We start from the raw sequence: 24,684 nt of genomic DNA on the forward strand, positions 1-24,684 counted from the left end.
TCCACTAATTATTTAATATCAGCACTTTGCAGCTCATTCATTATTCACTGTGATACTCTTCAATGCAGTTGGTCTTATAAGAATAACAATTTTGTACTGCTATATAACAGAGACATGAACCTAACACATACTTTTCAAAACATTCCATAAATTGAACTATACTTTTGTGTTATCAGTGGGTTGATCTTTTGATTGTTTCTTTTGAATACAAGGTTGGATGAGTAAAACGATTATTCCTACCATGTAAAGCAAACCGCATATGTAAAAAGAAAAATCATATTTTTGTGTGATGTCATAGATCCAACCTGCAAAACAAGGACAAGATAGTTTTCAGTAGAGAGCATATGAGAGAAACATAAAACAGGAATGTTAAAAAAAAACCACTGCATATTTATCTCATGAATGCATCCTATTATGTGACACTTCATTCAAGTCACGAATTTTTTCTTAAAAAAAAAAGAAGTGGAAATTGTCTCCATCGCTAGACAATAAAAATAGACATGAACTAACAAAAACCAGTGGTTTATTCAGTCCTATGCAGAAAGCCAACCCATGGCCTATGCATCACTTATATACCATTTAAATCCTCAAAATTGGGGTTTCGGATATGCACAGGCCTTTTGATGGTCCTCTCCATAAGGGAGAATTTCACTCCCAGTCTGAAGTGAGGTATAGGGAGTTAGGACTTTCAAAACATTTTGGCCGGGGAAGCTTAAGGCAGAATCCTTGGGATCCAGGGCCAGAAAACACGAGTGTCTCAGAGGGAGAGCATCAGGCTGTGATGCACCACAAGGTTGAATGGGAGTTTGGACTGGGCTACCTACTTACCAGAAAGAGCCAGGACTCAGGTGTGAGTGAAAACAAGGGTCCATCTTAGAAGTCTGGCAGGAAGGTTCCAAGTGGAGGGGCCTATGTTTATAGATTCTTTCTATAAACATAGGCCCCTCCACTTGGAATCTTCCTGCCTTAATCCAATCTTGTTTTTGCCAATGTTTTCACATAGCTAGAAAAATGTGATCAAATTACTACTAATAATAATAACTGTATCCAGTCTCCTTTCTTGGAATAAAGAATAGCAAACTGTGAAAAGATCAGTTTTGTCAATGAATGTGTTAACTATAAGTAAACTTAAAAACATGTTGTTGTACTACAGAGGCATTGGGGAACACCCCGATCCTCAGCTGGTGTAAATCAGCATAGTTTCATTGACTTCAGTGGAGCTACACTGATTTACGGTAAGGATCTGACTCGACTGATATTTAGTATTTAATTTAATATTTAACATTTACAAAGCACTTTACAGGCTTGATTTTCCACTATTTTGCACCTGGTATAGTCATTTACACCCGTGGAAAATCGATGTAAAATGCTGCTAAATCAGAATGACTGTTTTACATTCACATTTGCACAGGTATAAATGGTTATACAAGGTACAGGGCAGTGGAGAATCAGGCCGTATATTGAAAGATCAGTATTACTATCCCAGTTTACAGATGGGAAACTTACATTGTAAGTAATTACCCCAAGCCATACAGTGAGTGAGTTGCACAGGTGGTATTAGACTTTAGGAGCTCCTGGCTCCCAGACTCCTGTTCAATCTGCTATACCATCCTAACTATGTAAATAGTAAGTGGAGATGTTTTCAGTCCTCCATCCAAGCTCTAGAACAAGTCACAGATAGTGAATGACTCAAAAATTCAAAACTCCGGTAGACTAAATTAGTCCTAGGCTCCCATAAGTCTCTGGATGTGTGATACATGTATCTGAAGACCCTACACTGTTCATTTGCTAAAGTCTGTAACTCAAACCTTCTGTTTTATTCAGATTTCTTTCATGTATGATTTTGATCCTTGTTTGGTACATAAATCCCAATAGCAAAGCTAGATCGCCAAATTCTGAATGCTTCTGTTTCTCCAATCTTCATCAACTCCAGCCCAAACAACAAATATAAATCCTATACCAGAAGCTAGAGATAGGAATAAAGCAAATTGCTTCTAACGTCCCTCTGAGTACAAAGGGGGCTGGCTTGGCTAACCCTATTTAATTGTTCTTCTTTCTCTGACCCTTATTGTCCCTGCCACTTCTGCATGTTGTTTTTTAAAATTCTGATTATAATAAAGAAAAGGTGAAGGAAATAATTTTAAATGGAAAAAAATCTATTCTGTCAGGACTGCTAACTCAGTAGTCCAGAAAAACTCTGTGGGTGAAATTCACCTCTGTGCAAAGGGAAGCATGAAGGTTTAACTTACATGTAGGACTCATGCCAGCACTGTGCACAGGGTGAATTTTACCCAGTTTATTTTACTTACCCCAGCTACGGTATATGTATGTGATTTTGTAGGTGATGGAGTTGGTACTAAATACAGAGGGCCAACATGGGCACTTGAATACATGCATAAAATTCCCGGTGAAGTCAATAGGCCCAATCCGACAGTCATTGCATAGATGGAACTCCCTTTGAAGTTTATGGGAGTTTTGTCTTAACAAGGACCATAGAATTCGTTCTAATTGGTGTTGCCAGGGCCGGCTCCAGGCACCAGCATTCCAAGCAGGTGCTTGGGGCGGCAAACTGCAAGGGGCGGCAGTCCCTGTGTTTTTGCCGCCCCAAGCAGCGCGCCAAATTGCCGCCACGGACGGCAGGGGCAGTCTGTGTGCCGTTAGGGCGGCACGCACGTTTCCGCAGCGGCGGCAATTCGGCAGCAGCTTCTATGTTCAGCTGCCCAAGGCGGCAATTCGGCGGCTTCTGTTTTCTGGCTGAAGACAGAAGCTGCCACCGAATTGCTGCCACTGCGGAAACGCGCGTGCCGCCCTAACGGCACACGGACTGCCCCCACCGTCGGCGGCGGCAATTCGGCGCGCTGCTTGGGGCGGCAAAAATAGTAGAGCCGGCCCTGGGTGTTGCATATGATTGATTGAAGATACAATTGAGCCCAAGTTATGAAGAGCCCAATTCTGTAGTCTTCAGTCAGATAAAATTCCCAATTAGCTCAATGGGAATTAATTAATTATGGCGTAAACACACATGTAAGTTGTCAGAATGTGTGACCCTTTTACTTGGGCTGCTGTAACTTCTACAATCTCTTTTAAATATGACTTCACAAATTTGCCTTATGTATCACTGCATAGGTATCTCCTCTTCTCTTTTTGTTTGCTCTGTTCCCTGCTGGCACCCCTCTTCCTCTACTCCTCAGCTTGGAATTATGCCCGGCATATTGCACAATTAAGAGGTTAACTTTGTTCATGAGGGAAAAAACAGCTGAATTAACAAAGCATAAAATTTACTGGGACAAAGAGGAAAAAGTACAGTCCACCATCTTCTCTATTTTCCAAAGGAGAGAGTATTGTCTAATAGTTAAAGAAGAGTCCTGGGTCCTATTCCCAGTTGTGCCATTGACTCATTGTGTGATCTTGTGCATTCAATAAATTCTTCTGTGGCTTAGTTTACCCAAATGTAAAATGGGTATAAAATACTTACCCAAATCACTGGGTAGCTGTGATAACTAATTAATATTTGTAAAACATAGTCAAATCTTCTGATGAAATGCTCTATAACATGCAAAGTACTGTCACTATTCCCACAGGAAGATACAGTTTCTGTGGAATAGTTTGAAAAATTGTCTCATGAATAAGACTCTTGATCTGTACATTATTTAGACCAAATGTTGGAAATAATATCATTTTCCGCCTTCAAGAAAATAACCTTACATAATATATGTCGCATTTAATACTAGTTACACAATAAATGTTTATGTAATGAAACTACTCTCTGGTATTGAAAGCAAAAATGTAATTTTGGTTAATTATATCATAAGACTATTGAAAAGAAAAAAAATTTAAAGTAAATTTAAAACATTACACTACTCAAGTCTTATGTTCTTGAGTGAGTCAATCATGGGGCCAGGTTAATAAAAGTTGGTGCAAGGAGTCGTACATTACCCAGGGCCGGCTCTAGGTTTTTTGCCGCCCTAAGCAAAAAAATAAAAATAAAACAAACTCCGAGAGCACAAAAAAAAAAAAGGTGACCGGAATGCCGCCCCTGAAACTGTGCTGCCCCAAGCATGTGCTTGGTTTGCTGGTGCCTAGAGCCGGTCCTGACATTACCTCTTCCTGCTACCTACTACCAATGGCAATTGAACTTGTGGGTGTTAAATGCTTGTGGTTAGGATACTGGACTGAGACCCAGAGGATCTAAGTTTAATTTTTGACTCTACTTCTGATTTTTGTGTGTGAACTTGGACTAGTTACCTTATTTTTGTGCCTCAGTTTCCTCATCTGTAAAATGAGGATAATACTTCTCTACTTTACAGGAGTGTTATAAAGATAAATATATTAATGTCTATAAGGACTTCTTCTGATGCTGTGGTGATGGATTTCATACAAATAGGGTAGATAAATAGTGTGGTAGCATGCTATTCCTTTAACAGGTGTGCAGCCTAGGAACCCTCTCCACTATCTATATAACAGTCTTGTAATAAGATTCCTGGATTGTCTGTGTCACCATGAAGCCTAAAATGTCTGTTGCGTCAGTGTAAAGCAATGGAAACAGCTACACGCATGGTTGAGAGCTCTTTTTGTTTAGAATACCAGCAGGTTCAATCATCACTGGGATTTGTGCTTTGTTGCCATCTAATTTTTAAGTTCTCAACCATTTTGACTTTACAAATTACACCTGTGTGACAGTAGGGCATGTATCTATGCCATACCAAGAGTCTAGACCATTGTGATAGCAGAGGAAACTTAACCAATCACCACCCTTATGCTATAGCTAATTTGCATGCAACAATTTTATTGGTTGTATGAGGCAGTTGGCGCAGATGGTGGATTATTTGGCCCAGCTGACATACCCCGTGACAGCCCAACCATTCAGCAACTAGTTTAAGCTTAAGAGAGATGTCAGGGGAAATCAGTGTGGGGCAAGCTCTTGTTTAGCAATGGCCTGTAGTAAAGAGCCTAACAAAAGAGCCCAGTTTCAGGGTATGGGATTTGCCTGGTTTTTGTTTGTTTTGTTTTAATTTGTTTCCCTCTGTTACTGTTAATAAACTGGGATTTGGGTTTATATTCCTTGAGATTCTGGAAGTTTTAGGGTTGGAGCTGTGGGCTCCAGGTGACCCTGTGTAACTCCCTCAAGTCTTCTACTGGGGGAAGCTTTAGTTTGTGGCCAGAGCTCATAGGAATGCTGCTAACAGATACTTCTGAAGAGATGCACTGAATCAATACATAGAATTTGTACTGTTAGGTTAGATCAGTGTTCCATCTGCTCCATATCCTCTCACAGACAGTGGCCTGAATTAGATGCTTCTCAGGAAACCCCATAAAGGACAATTATAGAACAACTGCCAATGCAGCTCTGGCCATACAAATTTGTGGCTAACACCACCCTGTGTTGGGGATATGCTGGCTCCTATGGAACATGTGCCTCTAGAAGAGGAGAAATTGAGTTTAAATTATTAAAATTCTGCCCAGGATCAACACAAGCAAGTCTTCTGGCAGACATGTTCCAATGAGAAATGGCTTTAAATGCTGCAGTTTTACTGAAAAGAGATATTTTAGAAAACATAGAAGAACTTGTTCTGTATATCTTCACATCCTGGTGTTCTGAGCTCAAGTAATAAATAACAATATTACTTAACAATATTAAGATTGTGGTAGATCACCTAAAAACTTGGAATGCAATATGTTTTCTATATTGAACAATCTCTAAAAATAGCTTCATTCTCTCCACTGAAAGTTTAGAATGAAGTAGGGCTCAAATTTGCAGAAGCTAACCAATGCTGGGCCCAAAATTATATACCTGCCACAACCTGCATCTAACAGGTCTGAGCTAAAATAACACTGAAACTTAAAGCCCGCTGTTGTTTCACTTACTCTTAGCTATCACCTCACTATTTCCTCTTTGGAATGCTTGATACCACATCTGTGTCAGGCAGGTTAAGTCAGGACACTGTTCCAACTGCTGTTTGTACAAGCACATTTCAATGAGCTGTCCACATTTCTTGTTCAAGGAAAACAAGGTTTTTAAGACCCCACATAGAGATAAACTCCTTCTAAGATCTTTCTCAAGAAGTATGAGGTTAGCACAGTGACAGCCCATACGTCAACCTCAATTCCTTGACTGATGCAATTCAATTCTGCATTCAGATTGTTTCAAAAGGTTTGAAACACAAAATAAACTCCTGTTACCATGTTATCCACATTGGTTCATAATATAAAAGCAGAAGGGCTAGCTGTTTTAGAGCAATCACTGTATCTTTTTTTTTTTATTAAAGGCCAAATTCTCCCCTGAGACATGGGCATGTTAACTCTTACTGGGCTCAATTCTGGCTGACAGGGTTTGGGAGAATGCACAGTAGAGTTGTAGTTTTGCTACCCTTTGAAAGGATTCAGCATGTGCTCTCGTCTACATTATTCCAGCACGGCTGACAGGTACAGAGGAAGAGAGAGGGACTATAGCTCCCCCAATGCTGGTGGTGGCTCTAGCCCAGTTCAGTGTCCATGCTATCCCCGACTGAAGATGACCCATTGCACCTTATTGCTTTCTTCTGACTCATACATCCAAAAAAGACAGTCACCGTCTGGGCCAAAGTATTATTTTTAGGGAGTATTTTTGTTACGCGACTCCACATTCATTTGTACTGGATAACTTACAATGAAGGGGCTTGATTCCCTCCAAGTTCATTTGAGGAGAGCTGTAGCAATGCCTGCAACTTCACTTCTCCCAGGAGCGAGGGAGCAGCATGCAGTACAGTCCCAAAATTGGACAGTGTTGTCTGATAATTGGGCAAAGCCAAGGCAGCTGTTGATGAGCTCTATCAGCACATCCATTGGGCAGCCTGTGCTGCTGGAGCACAAACACAATTTAAATCTACCTGGTGGACCCACCATAGAAGGTGATGGTACAAACCAGTCTGTGCTCCCCCACGATGAAATCTCCCTCCCGTGATGCACAGTGGCAACCCCTACTACAGCAGATTTCTCATCTGGAAATATGCACGCTGCAGGTGTAAACTGTGATACACAAAACACAGGAGTAAATATGTTAACCCTTTCTATGCTAGAAAATTTGTATATACAATTATATTAAACAATGTACCATAAAAATGACAGTTTGTAACAGAGCTAGAATGACTTGCAAGGATGGCAGTTTGTACTGAGGGTGCGGAATGTATTCTGTAAACACATACATGTAAAATGGGACATTAATCAGAGCCGGAGCGGCTGTAATTTTGTTATCCACATTATTATAATATCACAAATATATAATAATTCAGATATAGTCACAGATGTATGTTGATTTGAAACTTGAACTATTTACCTGCAAACGGTGGTCCTAGCAGTGCAGATATCCCATTGGCACAAATGATGATGCCGTAAGCATTTGCAAGGTGCTCTATCCCCACTAAATCTTCAGTCACAACAGGCATTAGAGAAAAATACCCACTGGAAAATCCTATTAGGGCACAAACCATTGCCAGGCCAATATATGTATGCATTAATGGCAGAATAAGAATACAGATGACAAGAGTGAAGTTAGCTATCAGGAAGACATTCCAAGTACTGATGCAGGGTAAATCAGAGATAATTCCAAGGATCACCTTACCAAATATATGAATTATGGCTATAATCGAGGTCAAAGGAAACACATCATTCTGTGTGGATAAATTATACTGTTTGACAATTTCTGGAAGATGAATAAAAGGAATAACAAAGCTGCTATATGCAAACAATGCCCAAAACACAAAAGCCACAAATACTCTATTGGTAAAAAGTGATGCAGCCCCAAAGTAGCTGGAATACCATGTTCCAAACCCCTTCTTGATTGTAACAGTCAGCTGGCTCACTCTCTTAAGAATGCAAAGAGCATACAAATTCTTTCCACGTCTGCTTTTACCTTTGCACTCCATAGCTTGAACGTTATCAAGCACTTTGTCATTAGCTGGCCCTTCTTTTTCCTCTTGCTCTTCGTGTAATATCCCATTAGATTTTATGGGCTTTGCGGAGTGGAACAGAGCTTTTGCATGATAATCTTCACTATCGTTTCTCTCAACACCCTTTTCATTGGCATCCTTCGTGGAAGAAAGTGGCCTCATGAGCGCTCCGCAGACACACAGGTTCAGAGACACAGCACCCTGGATGAACATTGCATTCCTCCATCCAAATTCCTTACACAGATACTTCAGTAAAACGGTCATTAGAAATGTTCCAAACCCTGTTCCAGTGGTACTAAGTCCCTGAGCTAGTGCTCTTCTCTTCTGAAAATACTGTCCTACCATGACCACTGCAGGAAGATAAACCATGCCACTCCCAACACCTGTGAAAATAAAAACATCACATGCTACTCTACTGAAATCATCCAGATTTAGCAAGGTATACAGCAGGGATGCCCAAACTCTGCAGCAGCAAGAGTCACATTAGCAACATACCAGTAATACAAGGGCTATACCTAATTTCTATATAAATATAATAAATAAATACTTTTCATTTATCATTTACTTTAATCCAGTATTCATAGTACTTTCCAAACACGAATTAATTAATCCCTGAAAAGTAGGTATTGTCCCATTTTACATATAGAAAAACTGAGCCATATTGAGGCTAATGGCTGTAGATATTTTCAGAGGTGTTGAGCAGTCATATGTCAATATGACATCATCAGGAGCTGTGAGCACTCAGCACTTCTGAAAATCAGGTCCCAAGTAACTTGCCCAAGGTTATGCAGCAAGTCAGTGGTAGAGGTGGGAATAAATGTACATAGATTTTAATTTTCAATTGTATATGCATACAGCCATAATATTTGCTTGTACCTGTATCTTATTTGACAGAAAATAGAAATTGCTTGATTTTTAAGTTAACGAGTGAAAAAACCTGCAGCTAGTCAGTTTTTTCCTCACTTTGCAACTACAGGGTGGGGTAACTGTAGGACACATTTTATAACTCCATGGGCTGCTTTTGATAACTGATCCAAAGCCCATTGCAACACTGCATGCAACACAGTATAGACAGGTGTAATCACAGGAGATGACAGAGGGGAACATCTCCCCTTGACTTTCAGGCTGTGAGGGAGGGGGCTGACAATGCCATTCCCTTTGCCCCCTCTCTGCCCCCTGATTTTTGCTGGCTGTGTAGGGGAGAGGACAGAGAGGAGAAGCTAAGAATAAAAGATATTACCACATCAGCTAATAGATAGGACTTGAGGCTGTGTGGCAGCTGTAATAGTACCCTCCTGCCAACAGAGGGCTCTCTGTCCCCCCTTCTCCCATTGCTGGACAGGCATGGCAGGGTCCTTATATGGGCCCTTCCCCTCCACCTATGAGGAGCTGAATGGGCGTGGCTCCCTCTATTCCCCTCCCTTAGGCCAAAACCAGGGGACACAGCTATGGGGGATGTGGGGCTAGGGCCGCCCAGAGGGGGGGGGGCAAGTGGGGCAATTTGCCCCAGGCCCCACAGGGCCCCCCACGAGAATATAGTATTCTATAGTATTGCAACTTTTTTTTATGGAAGGGGCCCCCGAAATTGCTTTGCCCCAGGCCCCCTGAATCCTCTGGGCAGCCCTGTGTGGGGCCAGGACAAAGGGGAGACAGCTGTTGGGGTGCACAGGCACTGGAGAGGACATAGGGGAAACCAAGAGGGATATTTTGGGAAAGGGACAAGAAGCTGGAAGGATGTGGGGGAGGTGAAAGAGCCTGGGGTGAGAGGCAGTTTGGGGAAGAGAGAATAAGGGGCTTTGAGTTGAGAAGGTTAGAATGAGTCTGGGGAGAAAGATGGGAGAGACTGGGGGAGATTCATGGAGATGAGCCTAGGAGTTGGGGAGAAGACATTGGAGGAGTTTGTTGGAAATAGGGGGGGGTCTAGAAAGACTGTACATCAAGAGGAGTTGGGAAGAGAAAAAAAATAAACTGATGACATTAGCACAGTGGTTCTCAAACTTTTGTACTGGTGACCCCTTTCACATAGAAAGCCTCTGAGTATGACCCCTTCTTATAAATTAAAAACACTTTTTATATATTTAACACCATTATAGATGCTGGAGGCAAAGCGGGGCTTGGGGTGGAGGCTGACAGTTCGCGACCCCCCATGTAAGAACCTTGTGACCCCCTGAGGGGTCCCAACCCGCAGTTTGAGAACCCCTGCATTAGCAGGAGGGTGGGCATGCAATGAGCCACCTGAACACTACAGCACAGGATGGGAGCCAGTCAAAAACTGCACCGCTAGTAGGAGGCCAAGGTAAGTAAGTGCTGGGGGCCTTTTTTAAGGGCAATGGAGAGAAGAGAACAGGTGTGGGGACCTTTTTTGGTGTTGCAGTGAAGAGAGGTCTCATGGCATTGCAGGGGAATATCCCTGACCCCAATTTTTTACCAGAATTAGTCCACTGAGAGTGTCTCAGTTCTTCTCAATCTCATTTGAAACATCCAGTCAGATTTCTCTAGAGAACACAGATATGGTTTTCATGTTAGCTATTTATTTCTACATATTACATTCTGCAGTTCAACAGTTTTGGTCTGGTTTCCTTGGACAGGATGAAAAAAAGAGAATTGATTCATTTGTACCTAAGGGTACTCCAGATATAAGGAAAGAGTCGTACAGGCAAGGGTCCCTGCCCTGATGAGAGTTAATTATACATCACTGTTTTGATATCATTGTGATCTCTAATAGAATCAATAAAATGATACCAAGTAGAATAGAAAAGCAGAAGAAAATTCTTTACAGAAATTCTGCAGATTTTGTGGAAATTTCTTTAAAGGATTTTTGGGGATAGGCAACTTCATTTAGATCTCACCAAAATTTCCAAAAAGATTTCTTTTGTCCATATTCATCACTCTTGGCTTTTTCCACACAACTTGTAGTTTCTGATTTATCCTTTTGGGAAAGACCAAAAATCAAATCTTTTTTCCTCCAGTTGAGCTCAGCGAGAGCCTGAACTACACCTTGCTTCATGTTGCAAACACATCTTTCCAGAGGCATTACATCCAGAGCCTCTTCAATGGAAGTGTTGCTCAGATAAGAAACACAAAAATTGTTCCTTAATTATTCCTTGCAGTCATTTCTGCCATCCTGTCTCACAGCTGTGAATAACTACCTCCTGATGAGGGATTCTGGGATTAGAGGTACTCTAGTTTGTGACAGACAACCAGTGTGTTAAAAGCTCAGAGCATCTGAGAAGTTACAACAATCTACAATATGTGACTAAGTTATGTCAGACCTTACATGTCTTAATGAGTTTAGCAAGACAGTCCTTGTCACAGGGCAGCTGACCCCTTAAGGGGTGTTGGGCCCAGACTCATCTATGATGATTCAGCTACCTCCCAGCTGAGACTGAAAAGCTGGGGATCAGGTGATGATTATGAAAGCCAGCAAGTAGGCCATTTGGGAGACAGTTGTGAAACTAAAAGAGAAACTATAGGAAGCAGTTTGGTCTCTAGAACAGGGTAACTCCCAGGCAGAGAGCTGGTAGGAGAACTGAGGCAAGAGCTTCCAGGAGCAAGAAGGCTCTGGCAGGAAGCCCCTGGATTGGGGGGTAAGGGGGAAGAGGAGGGTTTGTGAATAATTCTCAGGCAGGTGTCCTGTAGAGTGGAAACCTGCAGGGAACAGTAGGCCTTTGTAGAAAACTCTGGAGTAAGAGGTGGGGATGACTGATGTGCTGTGCTAGCTTTCTGTAGAAATAATAAAGCTAAAGCCCTGGGGAAAAGAGCCTGAACCAGATTCTGGGTGTGGTGTCATTCCATCCTGTTCTGGGGAGGCAGTCCAGCAGCCGCCAGTTCTCTACAAGAAACTTCATCACCACTGGCATCCTACTGACACCTTTGGTGTACTAAAGCCATTGCTCAACAAAGGCTTATGTTCTTCCTCTGTCTATGCAAATAGAGACTTTTTTTGTACGTAAAGGATTTTTGCTTATGGTATAGTGCTGTAAAGATGTAGTCCTCACCCTCAGCATATCACCACCTTTATAAGTTTAGTCATCTCTTAGGCTTGCTACAAATCCTTCATTTCAGTGTATATACATATACCAATTTATATTCTTCTACTGTGCTCATTAAAAGTGTAAAGGGTTTTCCCGTTAACTGACATCCCTATATCATTTTCTGAGAGAGAGCAAGAGAAATTATGTGGTATGGTAAAAAGGTTTGGCTGCATCTCAGTAAAGTTACACCAGGGTTGGATTTAGTTCATGGTATACCAGTTATATTACGTGGCCAAATCAAGTAGCTTTTACACAGGCAAAACTCCAGTTGTAACCAAAGGGAGGGTTGACTTCACAAGAACTATAGGATCAGGCCCTATATCTTGTCAGTCAGCTCCATTGCTTTTTTTCAAACTATGTCTCAACAAATAAATAATAATAAAAAATTAGAGCCAGTTGGGAATTTTCCATCAGAATGATTGTTCTACAGAAAATGAAATTTAAGTTTGCTGAAAAATTTTGATTTTCTGCTGGGAAAATCTAAATGAAATATTTCATTTTGGGTTGGTTTGATCAGAATCAGGAGACTTGTATTTTGAACTGACCTGGAAAATTTTAAACTGCAATTCTCTATCAGCACATTGCATCATGGGAGTTGTAGTTCAGGCCCTCATTCTCTCCTACAGGACAGGCTCCCTAGAGGACTACATGTCCCATAGCATAACGTGACTTTTGCCTCTAACCAGGCATCATGGAAGTCACATGTCTGTTGTGACCATTGGTACATTATGGGAGATGGAGTCTGGCCATTAGGGAGAATGGGGGCATCATGCTTCTGAACTACAACTCCCATAAGGCAATGTGCCACTATGGGAAAATGCATTTTAATATTGAACTGATTCAAAGCAAAGTGTTTCAAGTCAGCTCACTAAACTGAAATGAAACATTTTGATTTGGGGATGTCAAAATGTTTCATTTTGATCAAAAATTTTGAAACAGACAAAAAAATTTCATGGAATTGTTACATGAAAAAATTCCTAATTTCAATTTTTCATCCCAATTTGGAACAAAAACAAATGCTGAACTGTTAGAATTTCCCACTGGACAGAAGTTCCAAATTTCACTCTCTAATACTCTTTTCTGTCTTGAGACAACAATGAAAACACGATGTCAAATTCAGTTTGCAGTTACACTTATGAGATACTTTTGAGATTAGGCTGTGGTTAAAAGGGTCTAATTGAAGTACAATCTGGTCCTCTGTCTAGCATCAAATTTGGGAAGCACAGAAGTTTTCCGAGCCTCTGGGTCATAGATTTTCTGCAGTTCATATTGGTCCCTTCTTTTAACTGCAACTTTTTAATCAAAATTAGGGAGGTTTTCCTAGTTAGTTTCTCTTCCCAGAAAGCAAAAGAACAATATAAAACAAGGTGGTGTTTTTAAACTAGCATAAATCTGGGTCTTTGTTCATAAGGTCTGGGGTAAATTTTTTAGGAGCACCTAAAGTATGTCTACACAGCATTTTGGAGTGAGCTTCCCAGCCCAGATCGACAGAATGTGTCAACCCAGGCTGGGAGGCTCTCTGCAAAATGTTGTGTAGACATACCCTAGATCACTTTGGGTATGTCTATGTCTACACCGCAGTCTGAGCTGTGATTGCATCTCATGTAGACACACCCAAGCTAACTTTAATCTAGCTAGTTTGGGTACTGGTACACCGCAGCACAAGATTCAGTGTAGGCTATACAAGCCTGCCCTGAACCCTGGGTAATTACTTGGGTGTTTAATCCACGCTGAAGCCCGTGCCACTTCGGCTTCACTGTTCCTGTATCCAAGCTAGCTAGATTAAAGCTAGCTCGGGTATGTCTTCTCAAGATGCAGTCACACTCTGTGACCGAAGTCTAGGCATACCCTTAGACTCGTTAGCTGCATTTTCACACTGACTTTCAATGAGACAGTCCCCTAAACACCTTTTAAAAATCAGAGTTTTGCTCCTAAGTTACTAAGACACTTTTGAAAACTTTACCTTTACCTTTACAAACTTTACAGATCTGATTCCTCTGAAAACAATGAAAGACCCCCACTTATTTCAATGTGAGCTGGATTGTGCCCAAAAAGAGGGAGAATTTGTTTACTGTATTGCTGGTGGTAATTATCAATATGCTTCCTTCTACTGTCAGTGCTTTTTTTGTACATAAAATATTCCATTCCCCTTTAGGCCTTCTGTATATCCTCACACTGCAAGAAGATTAGCAGCTACAGATAGAGAAGGGGGGAAGGGATAGCTCAGTGGTTTGAGCATTGGCCTGTTAAACCCAGGGTTGTGAGTTCAATCCTTGTGGGGGCCATTTAGGGATCTGGGGCAAAAATCTGTCTGGGGATTGGTCCTCCTTTGAGCAGGGGGTTGGACTAGATGACCTCCTGAGGTCCTTTCCAACCCTGATATTCTATGATTCTATGAAGCTCTCTGCAATGACAGCTGGACCAAAATCAAGGCAAATCAGCAAAGGAAGGACAAAGAGCTGAGCTCTCTGCAGCTCTGTAACCAGAAGCTGCAACAGGACCTGCTGGCATCTATGCAAGAGTCTCTCTGATGGGCAGACTCACTGCCCAGTGAAAGACTTAGCATTATCAGTCACAAATATAGCAGTGGTCCTCTTACCAGCTATCTAACAAACCCAAACCCTAATGGAGTGGGGAGAGCTAGGGAGAGCTAGAAGAAAAGATTGCTACAGTTAAGAACAAAGCAGAACACCTGGTACAATTGAACACTGTAGAGAGCCAAAAAGTCGAGACCTTGCAGGAACTCGAAGAGATGCACTCCACCAGAGACCGGATCTTAGCACAAATATACAGCAAGAACAGAAGCTGGCTCACCCCAGACTTGAAAAAGAGACTGAGAAATAGTAGTGTTTGTTGATGCATAAGGAACTGACTAAGCTCCAGAACTTAAGGTCCAACCAGGTTTGAAGTCCAATTTGGCTAAAGGTAAAGAGCTGGAGAGCCTCTAGGCTGAAGTGACCACCTTGTGAAAAGAACTGGAATCATGCTGGGTGAAGCCACTACAACAAAAAGATGGACTGAGCCAGGAGGTACATCAGCTGATTGAAGCTAAGAGCTGCCTGGCCATAGGTCCAAAGACATGGGACAGTGACAAAGCTACAAGGCAAAGCCACAACCACACCCTTGCTAAAAAAAACCCGAAGAGCTCTACCCCAAAGAAGGAGGAGGAAGATAAGGGTGGTTTTCATATACTGAATATCCTCCATAAAATAGTGTGGCTGAAGAAAGAACAAAAGTGGGTGTTGCTAAGTAAGATATTATAAGCTGTGGGCAAAACACTGCAATCTCTGGTTTTTGGAAACCCTGAAAGGGATCTGAACCTGAACAGAGATATCCTTAACTTGGATGTGTGCATCCAGGGAGACTCCTCTCCAGAAGATCAGGAGGCCACTACCACAGAAAAGTTTATTTGTGGTGAAATACCAGTTCTGTTAACAAGACAGGAGGTGGCAAAGAGATTCTACCATCTAGGTACACAGGTTCGATGGTTTAAATTATGACGTGCCATGGACTATGGATGACCACGTGCACCCTATGGGCTACCTACAACAGAGAGAACCTCAGATCCTGGTTACTTAAATTTTTCTGATGAAGATAAGGCTATTGCCAAGGACTGTTCCCATGATAAAGATATTGCCAAGCATACTGGTTGACTTCCTGGTAGCAGCTAAACAAAAAGTGCCTCCCTGTTCGGGGAACATGGCTAAATGATAACTTTGATCGAGTCTACATTTTGGATATAGATTGGCTCTTGAGGGGGAAGCTTTGTGATAGCGCTGTGTCTGCCCTTTAAAGGCAGTTGTGCCTAGAGGTCAGCCCATGTAGATATATCTATAGATATAAAGTGTGTGTGTGTGTTATATATATATTTATATATATGAGTGGTGCTTGGGAGGAAATCCCATCACTGTCTCTTTAAGAGCCCAGGACCAGGAGTCTTTCAGAGAGGGTGGGGCAGAGCTCCCCTCTCCCCCAACAAATTGCGGATAAACTGGGGGAAGGGAACCAGCATAAAGGTAGTCTCCTCCCTCATATCAGAGCAGACACCAGGAGACATCAGCAGGGAAAGGCTGATCTGTGGAGCACCTAGAGGGCTAATTAAGGGAAAGTGCCAGCTGAGGGAGAAGCTGGCAAAGGCCCTACAGCTGACTAACCCACAACTCAGCTCCAGAGAGAAGAACTGAGGGCTCCACCTTAAGAAGGACCAGACTATTTGATTAAAAGAACCCACTTTCAGAGAGGAGAGCTGGGGAGGAACTTCAGTTTAAGGAGGGGGGGGGGGGGGAATACAGCGCAGTTCCAAGTTGGGGACTCCTGCTTAAAGAAGCACAGAAAAGGAGGAATCCAAAGAAGGAACCGGGAAAGGTTCCAGAACAAAATAAGAAACTCTTTCCAGGCACAGGAAAGAAGAGTGTCTTGAAGGAAGGAACTAGCTGGACTGAGCCTGAGATGACAAATGCCCCCGCTGTATCTGAGTAAGGTCCTAGTTATGCTTATGACTGTTACTAATAAATGAGACCCTTGGAAGAGGGGGTGCCCTCTGACTAAAAAAAGTCTTTCTGGACTTGTTTATAAACCAAGGCAGGATCAGCCTGTGGTGCCATCCCTGACTGAAAGGTGGCATAGCTGGGTGACCTCTATGCCATCCCACTACTGACAAAACATCTTCACATGCTGTATGATAGAACTTGCATGACAAAAATAGCCATTTGATCTGATGTTGCTCTCACTTTCACTGGTATAATTCTGTTAAAGACAATGGAGTTACACTAATGTAAAAATGGTGTGGAATAAAAATCAGGCCCATTGGACTACAATCTATCACATGCATCAGTATTAATTTGGAATAACTCCACTGACCTCAAAGTGAGAGCAGAACCTTGCCTATTATGTCTAAAACTATAGCACAATAACATTAGTCTGACTGTGCAAGCTGAATAAACTAAAAGAAAAATTGTTAAATGGCATTTCCCTTTATCAGAAGTTTTAAAAAAATCAAATATTAAAATGACCCAAGAACGATCTTAGCTTCTCTCATGTTCTCAGCAAATGGACTGCCAGAAGACACTGATACTATTTAAAAGAATTTCCAAATATAAATATTGCTTACCAGCTGTCACGCCAAATGTAATGAAGAGGTAATGTACATTTGAGGCATAGGCACTCAATACCCAGCCTAGGGCATTCAAGATCCCGCCAGTTATTGCTGTCTTGCGGCACCCACATGTGTTAATGAATAAACCAATGAAAGGACCTGTCACAGAACATGAAGAAGAATTTGCTAAAAGGTTTGTGTAAAGCCCTTACTGTGAAACTTATTAAAAGCCTTAATTATCATTTTCAAACAAAATATGAAACAGTGTAATTGAAATTGTTAAATGCAATTAAAAGGATTATTTTTTTCCTGTTAACCCCTTTAGGCCCTCAAAAATGTCATTCAGTTAACCCCTCTAGGCCCTTGGCTAATAACTCTGCCAATACCTGAATTCAAAGTTCTTTATTTCACCTGCAGTGGCTTATGATAATGCAAACGCTTAGTAGACCACAGAATCCTGCTCCTAAATCCACTTCATGCTGCTGCAACCAAATTAACGAAAAACGGTCAGCAAAGAATTCCCCCTTAGCAGTTTAATTCTCTGCTAGAGGAAAGTCCGCAGTGATGGTGTAGCTGCTTCCCTGACCCAGCTACTCTCCCCAACCCCTGCTCCTCTGGGATGAGGGAACGGCAACTGCCTCCCTCTACCTGCAGTATTCCCCTCCCCCCACACTGTACTCTCAGGTGGAATGAAGATTCTAGCCACTGAATCTACATTCCTCAGGGGATTCATTAGGCAAGATGTGAGTTAAGCAGAAGACTAACTAATTTGTCTGTTGCAATGTCTGCTTCCATGCTCTAAAGAAGGATTTGCTCAACTCAGGGACCACATTCACATTGGCTTTCTCTCTCCCAGAGGTGAGATGATCCAGCTGAAATGAAACATTTTATCCAGTACAGCTGAGAAACATTGTGCTGTCTCAAAATGTGTGAAAATGAAGGCCAAATCTTACAGTAAAGATCCACCCTTTAGTTTGATTTGTTGCTATTTCACAGCCTCTGGAGAGGTGGAGATACTTTTATTTATTTATTTATTTACTGATGTATAAAATGTACTCTATTATGACTTAGGTGCATGTATAGAATTTAATAACATAATCGGTCCATTCCCCATTAACTAAATTCTTGAGAAAAGGTGGGCCTTGTTCCATGCCTTAAAGATCAACAGATGGGCTCTTTTGGACAGCAGGGAAAATTAATTCTAAACTCTTGAGCCCTCTGGAACACCCTTTCAATAGCTCCCTGACACTTAAAATCTAGGGCCTGCCAGCTACAACACCCCAGTATACCTCCACTGCCAATGTAGCACATTTGAGTAGCTAGATGCCTACTCACATGGATTTGCCAATGGTAAGTCACAGAGTATAATTTAGCAACCAATCATATCAAGCTGATTCTGGTCATTCTTTGAAGGATACTGTACATCCCTCAACACCTTGTAAATTTGGGAAACTTGTGAATGATGTAATCCATTTCCCAGATGTTTCACTCTAAACTATCCTTGATCCTCACGTCAACTTTCAGAAATGTCAAGCATCATGACACCCAGCAAACTTAGTGAGGAGGCAGATGACAGTAGTCTATGAACCACTGTCAAATACCATGGTGAAGGAACTCCACCATGTACAGTGAAAACAACATCCACAGTATAAGTCTTTTGTCACATTCAGGGGCATGCATATCTGTAGAATGTCCTCTGCTATGTATTTAGTAGGCATGAAGTAAGATTTGTATCTTGTGCAGTGGTTGATATTACTGCACATAAACATCCTTCAGAGTAGCAGCCGTGTTAGTCCTGTTCCTTTGCTTATGAGATGTATATTTTGCTTTTTTAATGTGATTCCTGCATTTGATTTAACAAAATTGTGCCTTTATTCTACCTAGGTACCTGAGTACCTAACAAAATTATAAGATTCAGCAGGATGTCAGAGTCTTTTAAATTGCTACTGTGTCTTCTAATATTGATCCTAAACTGTTGATGTTAGTGATTCAGACTCAGTGGATGGCGCTGCACTGCTAGTTATGGATTGTGATTACATAGAACTTTCTGTTTAATCTATCATGGCACTTTGTCCTGTTGATCCCATTTGATGCTGTTATTTAACCACCCTTATAAATGTGTCACAGAGCCTGTGACAGGTATTACAGGATAATCTATTTACACTCAGGTGAAGGGGGAACAAATAAATGTGGTCTGTTTAACAGCCAAAATATGGCACCTTATATCCCTGGGAGTGCAGATCTGGAAAGCTCTCTCTCAGGCATACATGCAACAGACAAATACACCTGGCAGGTAGAGAAGGACTGGAAATGCTTCTGCAACCCTGTTGATCTAGATTAGCTTAGTCACTGTACAGATCTCTGAAAGTCAATATCTATCTATCTATCTATCCTTTAAATAGCAAAGAGAGCAGCATTCCCTGCACTGATTTAAGTATTAGTGATGGTATCAACTTTTGCAGAGGCAGGTGGTGCATCCCACCACTCAGCTGAAAATAAGAGGCCTGTCTGTAAAACTCTGACAAAGAAATATGTAAATAAGCACAGAGGATAAGTGGTTGAAGCTGCTCTGAGAGCGTTAGTGATTTTAATGACATTTTAACTATTATAAGCCTTTGTGACTTTGGAACTTAATTTTATCCCAAATTATCTTCATTGTTAATTATTAATGATTGACAATATTTCAACTAAAAGATATTTTAGTTACTTGTTTGCCTTTCATTCTTGAAGACCAAAAATAAACTACAGTTTCTGAGTATTAGGAAGATACAGGGAAATGTGGACTGTCCTACCATGATTCAAGATTTACCTTGCCCTCTGTGGGGTTTGGTCAAATCCTGCCTTGACTTGGACTCCTTGGCACCCCATTGAAGTAACTGAGATTGCACAGAGTTTAATCATGTAGGATGTGTACACCTAACTCCAACAATATCGACAGACATTTCACCTTACGTCGAGCAGAGAATATACCAGTTTTTTCTGGGTTGAACTAAGACTTAATGGGACCCAGCTACACTAATATTTTGGGGTCTTTTAGGGACTCTTCCATCTTCTCCAAGCCTCCCCTCTTCCAGGCAGGTTGTTCTTTCTAGTGGTACACACCTCAGACAGACTCTAAATATGATTCTACACTGCCTTGCACCTTGTGCTAACTTTTACACTTGTGTAAAGTGGGTATAAGACTTTGCACATGTGTAAATGACAGCACAAAGCATCAGATAGTGAAGAATCAGTCCCTAATTCTGTTCCTTCCAGCCTTACCTCTCGACCTCCCAAGTAGACTCTAAGACAGATTCCAAGCTTTTTGGAGGGACTATTATTTTTCTCCCACTCCTGATCCTTCTGCCAACTGATTCAGCCCAGACCAACCCAACAGGCAGTTAGCTGGCACCACTCAGATATATGTTACATGACTGCCTACTGCTCTTCCTCCTCGCCTCACTGTTGTTTCCCCCCAGATTCACTGCTACTCCCTCCCTCCCTCTGACTACATGGCTCACATGCCAGCGTATGTCTACACTGCAAAGAAAAGCCGGTGGTGCCAAGTCTTAGACCCAAGGTCAATTGACTCAGGCTTGCGTGGCTTGGGCTGCAGGGCTAAGAGTAGCAGTGAAGACCTTAGAGCTCGGCCTGGAGCCCAAGTTCCAGAAGAAGGGGCTTGAAGCCTGGACTCCAACCCGAGTGGGAATGTCTACGGGGCTATTTTTAGCCCCACAGCCCAAATCAGTTGCTATGGTAGACAACTGAATTTGGCCTCGTGACTTTAAAACTACAGTCCAAGAACACTATGGCCTACTCAGTTACCATATTTGAATAGTGCAAGAAAATACTTGGCATGGGGGGAGAATACTATGTTAAACCTATACAGTTTTGCAATATAATTATATTGGAACATACCTACGATCAATGTAATACCCATGCTAAGGGAGCTAACCCATGCAGTCAAGCCTCGACTTTGACTGAATTCTTCAAGCCATTCCATGTTAAGTATTCCAAGGGCCATTTGTGACCCCATGATGAGTATATGTACAAGGAAGGAAGAAAGCACAATCATCCAAGCCCATCCGCCATCAATGTTTGGATTAGGCTTAAGTGTCTTCGTCTTATCTTTTGAATCATCTTCAAAATCATATCCAATATCTTCTTGAGTGGTGCACATTTTCCCCACAGTATTCTGAAACAAACAAAATAAATGCTTTCAGTATGCACAGAAAACAGGTACAGCTTTGTAATAGTTTTTATTTTTTAACAGTTTAGATGAAACTAGTTCCCCAACCTATTTTCCAGCATTTGTTGGGGTTTCTGCATACAGGAACAGTATGGGGACCACAGGGCAGTATTATTCAGCCACAAACTTAACTCCACTTCTACAAGTAAATAGGTAAGAGAGCCTCCGGCTAGATCTATGTTGCTAGAGCTGGTAAAAAAATGAAAAAATGTTGCACAAATATTTCTGAATTTGTTTTGCATTTTCAACATTTTGAAAAGTCACAAAGTGTCAACCAGCTCTATAGTTCCAAAAATGGGGGAGGGGGATTTTACAAACATTTTTTTCAAAGTTTCTTCTTTATTTTTTTTATTGAAATATTTTGAAAATTTACATTTTTGAAGCTCTAATTTTTTTTTGACCACCTCTACGTACTGCTTTTCCATGAGAAAATCTGTGGGATTATGATGTTCATCTCTCTTAGCCAGGCTCAGGATAGCCCTGCCTACTCCACTCCCCCACACATTCCTGGGTTTCAGGAAGCAGGGATGGTATTGCAGAGGTGAATGGTACCCCTTTCTCCCATGTGGGAGGGATGAGAGCTACACATGGAGGGCTTGGGGCACGATTTAGATCATGATTTTTTTAAAAGTGAAACAGTTTTATAACAAATTTGGACCATAGCCATATTTTCACAATTGCGTTTCAATGTGTCCTTCATGTGGTTTTCAGTAAAATAACAGCATTTCAATAAGTTTATATATAAAATGCATGGAAAACCATACACTCTGTGTGTGTATTGCTTGTATCTTTCTGGTTTTTGTACTTATCTATGCAATGTATGTGTGTTGACTATAATTTGCCTTGTTTGTCACTTTGGCCCAGATCCACAAGTAGATTGTGTCTTTGTGTTCAAAATTATAAAGCTTTTAATAAAAAGGAAATAAAAAAAGATAAATCAGATTACTATTGCTTTTCTCTGCAGAAAGAATGGTAATCTTGGGATTTATTATTTTTCGTATTGATGGGACAAGGGTGAAAGAAGAAAATAATGAAAAAATATTTAGATTCCGTGATCTTCGAGATGTTTTGCTTACATAAATTATAGAGCAGGGGCCTGATCTTACCTTCCTTGCATAACTCAAGGTCCGATTAAAGTCAGTATGATATACACCTCTACCCCGATATAACGTGACCCGATTATAACACGGGTTCGCATGCAACGCGGTAAAGCAGCGCTCCTGCGGATCAGCGCATTAGCTCCCAGCCCCGGGGCGCTCCTCTTCCCGCCACCGGTGAGTGCGGGGAGGTTGGGGAAAGGAGGCCCCCCGTACTCACCTGAGGCGGGAAGCGGAGCGCCGCGGCTGGGAGCTGGCGGAGTGGAGCGGCCTGGGGCCGGGCTGCTCCGCTTCCCGCTGCTGCCGGTGAGTGCCTGTCAGGGGGCGGGGCAGTCAGGGGATAGGGAGCAGGGGCCTTGGATGGGGGTGGGGTCCTGGGGGTGATTAGGGATGGGGGTCTGTGGAGGGGGCGGTCAGGGGACAAGGAGCAGGGGGGCCAAAGCAAGTTCGATATAACGCGGTCTCACCTATAGCGCAGTAAGATTTTTTGGTTCCAGAGGACCGCGTTATATGGGGGTAGAGGTGTATAATTATATTGTTAGGCTTTCAGTTATGCTGTTGTAAATCCATAGTAACTCCACTGAGATCAGTGAGTTACTCCAAATTTATGTCAGTGTAGATCAGAATCTAGCACAGAGGGAAGGTTTGGGTGCACAAGGTATGGAGGACTTGGTCTCAAATAAATTAAATTGACGTTTGGTTTGTTCTTTAGTCCCCACAAATGAAGAGCACAACCCAGAAATAATAAAAATAATTTCAAGTGACTCCACAGGCAATTTTTAACTGAACGAGTCAAGATGCAGAACCAGCTCTCCATTTATCCTGTGACGTATTGAAATATTACAATACTATGGAGCACCACAGAGGTTTCCATGGAGACTGGGAACTTTAGTGGTACAAGTTACCAGATAAGGTGTGTTTTTTCTCTCTCCACCCTGAAGAAATGGAAACAGAAAGTGGCTTCAGAAACAAACAAAAGAAAATATATTAGAAACAGTGAAACAATTTCTGGTGGTCTTCCACGTACTCCATTTAATAGTATAATATGATTCTTGAAACAATAGCTACTTTTAAGAGATTAAATGCATAACTTAAAGTATATGTGTGATATTTTTCAATAAATAAGAGACCTTATTCATCACTAACAAAATCCAATTCCTGCAGAATTCTAATGATAAATTAAATTCAATGGAGCAAATGTTGCCTTCTAGTACATCTCAATGACATCGTTACACAAACAACAGTCAACACAGAAACAACAACAGCAGAGACATAATAATAGGCAAGGCACAAACAAGACAAAGCCCACAGAATGGTGACATTGGTAAGGCTATATAGGTATAAAGGAGGACAGAATTTGGCCCACTAGATAAAATTCTGCTCTGATTCACAGTGGTATAAATCAGAGTAATTCCACCAAAATAAGCGAAGTTACTCTGGATTTACACTGCTATAAATGAAAGGAAAATTGGGTCCAAAACATCTACATTCATTAAAGCAAAGAGTAGTTTGCAACTGTTTCTGAACTTGTACAGTGTCTCATTAATGCCAAAAAATAAGAGTCAACAAATAAAATGAACGGGTCATAGGCAAATATGATAGGACAAGCTACTATAATGAAGCAGTGCTCATGGCAATGAAATATTACAGTAGTATTATGAGCAGGACTGGCCTTAGGCATTTTGCTGCTCAAAGCAAACTTCAATATGTATACTGCCCTCCTTCCCTCAGGCCATGATATTTTACAAAAATAAATAAATAAAAATCTATAAAGTAAGAGCAGTGAGTTTTGTCATTGTATTTCACCTCCCATTTCTAAAAGCAATCAAGAAGCTGGACTGAGTGTAATGTGAACAGGCAGTAACCATTTTTAGCAGGGTACACTTGGAAGTCTACTGTAACACAGCAAAATGTGTGGTACCCACTTAAATCATCTACATGAACGGTTATCAAAACTCCAGGGTAAAGTAGAGTGGTTCTCCATCCAATGGATCTTAGGAGGAGCACTGGTAGAGGGCTTCTCTGTGCTAACTTATAGCAATCTGACAACCTACGAAAAAATGTAGCTGCCCTGGGACAAAAATATTTTCTATAGTGACTGGGAAGAACTGTTGAAACTTTATAGACTTCATGTATTAAATTTTATTTTCAAATTAGTAAGAAGCTTTTGACAAAGAAAAGTGTAAGTGGCCATTGCCAAAAGATTATGTCAATATCAGGGCTTCTTCTGGGTTAAATTCTGTTTTCAAATACAGCAGTTTGTAGATCAGTGACATCACTCAAGATTTTACACTAGGGCAGTGGT

The 24,684-nt window shown here is 41.4% G+C and overlaps 1 protein-coding gene across 1 annotated transcript; it reads right to left on the reverse strand.

Moving 5' to 3' along the window:
* Positions 1–156: 156 nt before the first annotated feature.
* On the reverse strand, positions 157–21,213 carry SLC16A14 (solute carrier family 16 member 14). Its single transcript, XM_065411308.1, has 4 exons — positions 20,952–21,213; positions 17,070–17,213; positions 7,313–8,308; positions 157–305 (listed from the first exon to the last, which is right to left on the reverse strand). Exons 1-4 carry the CDS (start codon positions 21,211–21,213, stop codon positions 157–159), a joined length of 1,551 nt encoding a protein of 516 aa, XP_065267380.1.
* Positions 21,214–24,684: the final 3,471 nt, after the last annotated feature.

Source organism: Emys orbicularis, chromosome 9, assembly GCF_028017835.1.
Source record: "Emys orbicularis isolate rEmyOrb1 chromosome 9, rEmyOrb1.hap1, whole genome shotgun sequence".
In the NCBI taxonomy this organism is placed as follows: domain Eukaryota; kingdom Metazoa; phylum Chordata; order Testudines; family Emydidae; genus Emys; species Emys orbicularis.

What these genes read in the sequence shown, in the direction of transcription:
- SLC16A14 (XM_065411308.1), bottom strand. Translation starts at nt 21,213, where the DNA reads ATGTGCACCACTCAAGAAGATATTGGATATGATTTTGAAGATGATTCA. An exon ending in GGGTATTACATTGATCGTAG is followed by an intron (nt 17,214 to 20,951) that starts GTATGTTCCAAT and finishes GTTCTGTGACAG; the next exon opens with GTCCTTTCATTGGTTTATTC. An exon ending in GCTAGGACCACCGTTTGCAG is followed by an intron (nt 306 to 7,312) that starts GTAAATAGTTCA and finishes CTTGTTTTGCAG; the next exon opens with GTTGGATCTATGACATCACA.